The following is a 6,380-nucleotide window of genomic DNA, read 5'->3' on the forward strand; positions in this document are numbered from 1 at the left end:
ATGTTAAGATTGTCAGGATTCAGGTTGCAAGTTGGACCCAGATGCAGAGAGGACAGGGAGGTGAGTTTGTGAACAAACGTTTATTACAGCTTGGAAGCAAACAAAGGAACTCTGAGAACTATATCCAGGATTGGCAGGGTTCCAACGAGGACCGGTCTGGCAGGGTATGAGTCCGGGTTGTCGGTGGGCCGCAAGAGGTGAGCACTGGTTTGCAGGGAGCAAGGGAAGATGGCAGACTGGGGAAAAAGAACAATAATTAGGTAGAGGTAACTCACTTGGTCTTCAGGAAGCAAAAAGATAGGCAAGGTGGCTTGGCTACGAACTCGCCGTAGAGCATTGATAGTCTGGCGACGAGTTGGAGTCCCACAGCGTCTTAAGAGCAGTCAGGCGTAATTAGGATGATAAGGTGCAGCTGCTAGATTCCAACACATCAACCCTGCAAACCACTCATGACACACCCACACACACACACACGAGCTGGACTCAAGGTGCTGAAACAGCAGCCCTGAGAGTACCCGCCCCTCCCATGGGTGCCACCCAGCGCACGAGCCAAGCAACCGGGGTGGGCACGATGGAAGTCGCAGATCAACGACTTGCACATGATCAACCGCGTAGGGACCCAACTCCGCTCCTCCGCACCATAGCCCTCCCAGTCCACCAGGTTCCCTGAGGCCCCGACCCCCGCGATGCACATCCAAGAGCTGTTGACGGCCCAAGCGTGATGACCACCAACCCCCAGGTGAGGAGGAGGGGGCGGCACAGAGGACTGGAAGAAACATGGCAGGTGGGGTCAATGCAGAGAGAGTCAGGGAGTTTAAGACATACTGCACATGGATTTACCACAGCCACAATCTCATCGGGGCCAATGAAATGGGGGGGGACAGTTTTTTTGATTCAACCTTGAGTGAAAGATGCTTTGTACTGAGTCACAGTTTTTGACCAACCGTGTAACCAGGCGCAGGGATGCGGCAACGGTTGGCCTGAGACATGGCAGAGGACCGGAGAAGGGCGGCGCAGGCCTGCTTCCAGACCTTGGAGCACCAGCGTATGTGGGCCTGCACTAAAGGGACTGCAAGCTCATGCTCCTGCGATGGGAACAGTGGAGGTTGGTAGCCAAAGGAGCATTGAAAAGGGGGCATGGCCAAGGAGGTGCTGGGCAGCGAATTATGGGCTTACTCAACCCAGGCAAGGTGGGTGCTCCACGAAGCGGGACGAGACTGGGATATGCAATGGAGCGCCGTCTCCAGCTGATGATTGGTGTGCTCACGTTGCCCGTTAGTCTGAGGTTGATAGCCAGAGGATAGACTAACACCTATACCAAGCGCTGTGCAAAACACTCTCCAAACCTGCGAGGTGGGGGCTCCTGTCAGAGACTAAGGGCATCTGGCAATGGGAAGCGGATGAAGTAAACCAGAGCTTTGTTTAGAGGATGTCTTATTTTGAGCACATATTGTGCATGCAGAGACAAAGGAGCGGGTGTCATCTTCCATGGTGGGCCACCAGAAGCGTTGACGGAGGAAGGCCAATGTTCTGCGGATTCCAGGGTGACAGGTGAGTTGCAATGAATGGGCCCACTGTAGCATCTGGGGGAGGACCGAATCAGGGACGAAGAGGGAGTTCAGGGGACCCTCTCCAGGATCAGCTTGTTCTTCCTGGGCCTCCTTTGCCAGCGTTTCTATTTATAATGTGATTGAGCCCATAAAGCAACAGAGAGACAAGATGGGATCTGGATCATTCTTGATACTCTCTTAGGTGAACTGGCGGGATAGGGCATCCGCCTTGGTGTTCTGGGGCCCTGGGCGATAGGACAAGGTAAAGGTGAACCGGTCAAAAAACAATGCCCACCTGGCTTGACGGGAGCTCAGCCTCTTAGCAAAGTGGATGTATTCCAAATTCTTGTGGTTGGTCCACACAATGAATGGGTGTTTGGCGCCTTCCCGGAAATGCCACCATTCCTCCAACGCCATCTTCACCCCAAAAAGCTCCCGATCTCTGATCCCATAATTTTTCTCCACCTGAGACAACTTGTGAGAAAAGAAGGCGCAAGGCTGGACCTTACCATCAGTCTGGGATCGCTGAAACAGCACCGCACCAAAACCCCGCCTCTGATGCATCGACCTCAACTATGAACTGCCTCTGTGGATCCGGATGAACGAGGATAGGAGCTGAGGAAAAAACGTTTATTTCGCTCACAGAAGGCCATGTCGGCTTTCTCAGACCATTGGAAGGATGTTAGGGTTGATGTGAGCGCAGTGAGGGGTGCTGCCACCCCACTGTAGTTCCGAATGAACCGCCGGTAGAAGTTGGTGAAGCCAAGGAACCGCTGCCTCTCCTTTCTTGTGGATGGCGTCGGCCACTCAGTGACTGCGGCTACTTTGGCTGGGTCCATTTGAAGCTGCCCCTCAGCAATGACGTAACCCAAAAAGGTGGTCTTTGGAACATGGAACGCACACTTTTCTGCTTTAACAAAGAGCTTGTTCTCAAGGAGTCTCTGAAGTACTTGGTGAACATGTGGTCCGTAATCTGCATAGGAACGGGAGAAAACCAGGATGTCATGCAGGTACACAAAAACACATTTTCTGATCATGTCACGCAGGACGTCATTGACTAGTGCCTGGAAGACAGCAGGGGCATTGGTCAGGATGAAAGGCATTACGATGTACTCGTATTGCCCTCTATAGGTGTTGAATTCTGTCTTCCACTCGTATCCCTCCCGAATGCGGACAATGTGTTAGGCTTGGCGCAGATCCAGCTTGGTGAAAACTGTTGCCCCGTGAATGGGGGAAATGGGGGAGTTAATCAGGGGCAAAGAGTACTTATTCTTAATGGTGATGTTATTAAGGCCACGATAGTCCACAAATGGACGGAGAGTCCTGTCTTTTTTTTTCCACAAAAAAAACACCTGTCCCCACCTGTGAAAAGGAGGGCGAGATAATACCTGCGGCCAATGACTCGCTGATGTAGGTCTCCATGGCCTCCCGCTCTGGACGAGAGATGTTAAAAAGATGGCTGCTAGGTAGCGGTGCACAGGGCTGTAGTTCAATAGTGCAATCGTAAGGCCTGTGTGGGGGTAGAGAGGTGGCATGGTGCTTGTTGAATACTGGAGGTAGGTCATGGTAAATTGAGGGGACACATGATAGGTCAGGGGATTTACTCAGACTTTGGCCACAACAGCAGATCGCAAGCAGTTCTCATGACAGGAATTGCTCCATGGAGGTGATCTTGGGCACGGTCCAGTCGATGCTGGGGTTATGGAGCCTCAGCCAAGGCAAGCCCAGCACAAACTTGAACTGGAACTTGAAGACAAGGGAAAACATGATCACTTAAAATCTTAAGATGGTTACCTGATCGCTTGAGGGAAACATGAGAAGTCTCTTGCTTGATACAGGTGTTCAGACGCCCGTCAAGGGCAATGGCATTCTTGGGAGTGGTCAGAGCCTGTAGATAAATTCCCATCTGTTTAACTAGGCGGTGGTCAATAAGATTCTCGTCAGCTCCAGAGTCTACTAGGGCTAAAACGGGCAGAGACAGATCATTCCAGCAGATGGTAGCAGAGATCTGAAAACGGACAGAAGAGGAGGAACTTGCATTCTGACTCACCAACTCCTCCTTTATTGGCGAGTCTGCCAGTTTGATGGACGTGTGGGGCAGCTGGCGATGTAGTGGCTTGCCTCTTCACAATATAAGCACAGATTAGAGGTTCTCCTGTGTGTTTTCTCCAAATCTGAGAGTTTTGTTTGGCCAAGATGCATGGGTTCACTGATTTCGGGAAGCGGGGCTTTTGGCGAAGTCTACAGCTCAAAGGAGGATTTGAGAGTGGAGCGCTGCGGAGAAGGAAGTGGGGTAGTCTGTGGGTTAGGCGGAGTCTGTGACTTTGAGTTGCGTTCCTGCCGTCGCTCACGAAGACGAAAATCCAGTCTGATAGAAAGATCAATCATCTGATATAGGGAGTTTGGCTCATCCCTGGAGGCCAACTCGTTTAGGGCCCCCCGAAAAACTTCCTGTAGCGCCTCATCATTGAAATTGCTCTCTGCAGCGAGACTCCGAAAAGTGATCGCAAATTCAGCCACACTGCGAGAGCCCTGTCGGAGTGACATCAGCGGTTTTAGCGGCCTCCCTCCCGCGCACCAGTTGGTCAAAAATCTTCATCTCCGTTGAAAAAGAAGAGTATGACGCGCAGACAGCTGACCATTTCTCCCATTCCTCCGTTGCCCACGAGAGTCCTGTACACCGGAGATAGGCAATTTTAGCGTTGTCGCTGGAGTACGACTGCGGTTGCTGTTCAAACACAAGTGAACACTGGACCAAAAAAGCGCGACAAGACCCTAGATTGGCCTCGTAAGGGGCTGGCACAGGTACGGATGGTTCACGCATTACGTGGGTGAGGGGGGCAGTGGGAGCGGTGGATGCTGCAGCAAGCGGCTGAGCGCAAGGTTGGAGTGAGGCAAATTGTTTTTGGAGTTATGTCAGAGCTTGTGAGAAATCATGTACCTTTTGAATCAGCAGCGGCTTGGTCGAGTTGCTCCAAAAGCATGCTCTGTCCGGTAATTGTTTGACGAAGGGGCTCCGTCTCCACTGGGTCCATGACAGGCCAGACTATGTTGTCAGGATTCAGGTTGCTAGTTGGACCCAGATGCAGAGAGGACAATGAACTGAGTTTGTGAACAAAAGTTTATTGCAGCTTGGAAGTAAACAAAGGAACTCTGAGATCTAAAGCCGGGATTTGCAGGGTTCCAACGAGGACCGGTCTGGCAGGGTAGGAGTCCGGCTTGTCGGTGGGCCGCAAGAGGTGAGCACTGTTTTGCAGGGAGCGAGGGCAGATGGCACATTGGGGACACGAGGTCTCAAAAAGATAGGCAAGGTGGCTAGGCTACGAACTCGACGTAGAGCATTGATAGTTTGGTGACGAGTTGGAGTCCCACAGCGTCTTAAGAGCAGTCAGGTGAAATTAGGATGACAAGGTGCAGCTGCTAGACTCCAACACGTCAACCCTGCAAAACACTCATGACAGACACACACACACACACACACACACAAGGGCTGGACTCGGGGTGCTGAAACAGCAACCCTGACAAATATTGTATTAACAGCATCGTACAGTAACGTAAATAATGTGAATGGGAGCGAGATCTCTCTTTAAAACACAATGAATTACACTTTTGAAACAGATGAAATTAGAGGGGGAAAAGTCCTATCAGCCTCTGTAGTTTAAGTAGCTCTGATATTTGAGTAAAATAAGCATATCACTATAAATGTCAGGATCTTTTGAAAAATAAATTTTATTTTCATGGACCCCTTGCAATTACACCACGGACCACCAGGGGTTCACAGAGAGACACTGGTCGAAATTGTGCACATTTGTCATTAGGTCAACATGGTACCATGTTTTACACACATAATACACACACACACACACACACACATTCATCGTGTTTTGTCATCACTTCATTATTTGTGTAAAGAACAAATATGTGGTTAATTCCGAAATAATTATCTGTGGTTTAGATCTCCCTTTTTTTAGCTGAAACATCCAGGGGTCCTGTTGATGCATTCTAAATTTAAAAAAATCAAAACGTATTAAATCAAATGTAATTGTAAAAAATGGACAATTCATTGCGAAACTAATTGAAATACTTACACTACTTTTACACTTTCAACAGTGTGACTTGTAATTGTACCAACGACATTTCCAAAGTAATCTTGCCAACACTGCTGATGGACAGGCTTGCATGTCCATCAGACATTTGAATGTGATGAAGATGAAACAGTTGGGATTTGAAGAGAAAAAAAAACGAAAAAGAAACAGTGAATGCATCAATTTAGCTTGTGCATTTCACTCTCCTCGGCGCTTATATAAGAGATTACAGTTGCTCTTACGTAAGATGCCCAAATAGAGAGAGACGTATCTCTTTGCACGCTAGCAAACCTACCAATTAGCCCCAGACGCGCGCGCGCTCACGCACACGCTTCACTCATTCATTTGCCTTCATTTTTCTGAGATGCATGCTTTTGTCTTTGATGCTCCAAAATATAACCTTACACTTTGTTTCAGCTGACTTTTTTTTTTGTTTGTTTAGTCAAAAGTGGCCATCCCTACACACCAAGTTCTCTTTCACCGTAAGTTAACGTTCAAATTCAAACGTCATGTCTAATGTTCATAAATAATATAGAGCATTTTTAAGACATGGTATACCACGCAGATGAGTTGTAGGGGGCGCTCTAAAGGCAAACTAAACACAATTGTTCCTTATTCTGCCTTTAAACCAAAATACTACCTTGCAAAATAAAATTATATCTAGTACAAACAGTCTTTTATTCAGCAAATTAGGCAATTGTACACAAATTTACTGCAAAATTAAATAAATTACTTTAAAATCGAA

The 6,380-nt window shown here is 48.6% G+C and overlaps 1 protein-coding gene across 1 annotated transcript; it reads right to left on the reverse strand.

Moving 5' to 3' along the window:
• Positions 1 to 1,774: 1,774 nt before the first annotated feature.
• Positions 1,775 to 3,012, reverse strand: LOC133415763 (uncharacterized). The gene is made up of 2 exons (XM_061702130.1): positions 2,939 to 3,012; positions 1,775 to 2,523 (listed from the first exon to the last, which is right to left on the reverse strand). Exons 1-2 carry the CDS (start codon positions 2,970 to 2,972, stop codon positions 2,120 to 2,122), a joined length of 438 nt encoding a protein of 145 aa, XP_061558114.1. The 5' UTR covers positions 2,973 to 3,012; the 3' UTR covers positions 1,775 to 2,119.
• Between the last annotated feature and the right edge of the window lie 3,368 nt (positions 3,013 to 6,380).

The sequence above is a fragment of the Phycodurus eques genome, chromosome 2 (assembly GCF_024500275.1).
Source record: "Phycodurus eques isolate BA_2022a chromosome 2, UOR_Pequ_1.1, whole genome shotgun sequence".
Classification (NCBI taxonomy): Eukaryota; Metazoa; Chordata; class Actinopteri; order Syngnathiformes; family Syngnathidae; genus Phycodurus; species Phycodurus eques.

What these genes read in the sequence shown, in the direction of transcription:
- LOC133415763 (XM_061702130.1), bottom strand. Translation starts at nt 2,972, where the DNA reads ATGGAGACCTACATCAGCGAGTCATTGGCCGCAG. An exon ending in CAGCGAGTCATTGGCCGCAG is followed by an intron (nt 2,524 to 2,938) that starts GTATTATCTCGC and finishes GTTCCTATGCAG; the next exon opens with ATTACGGACCACATGTTCAC.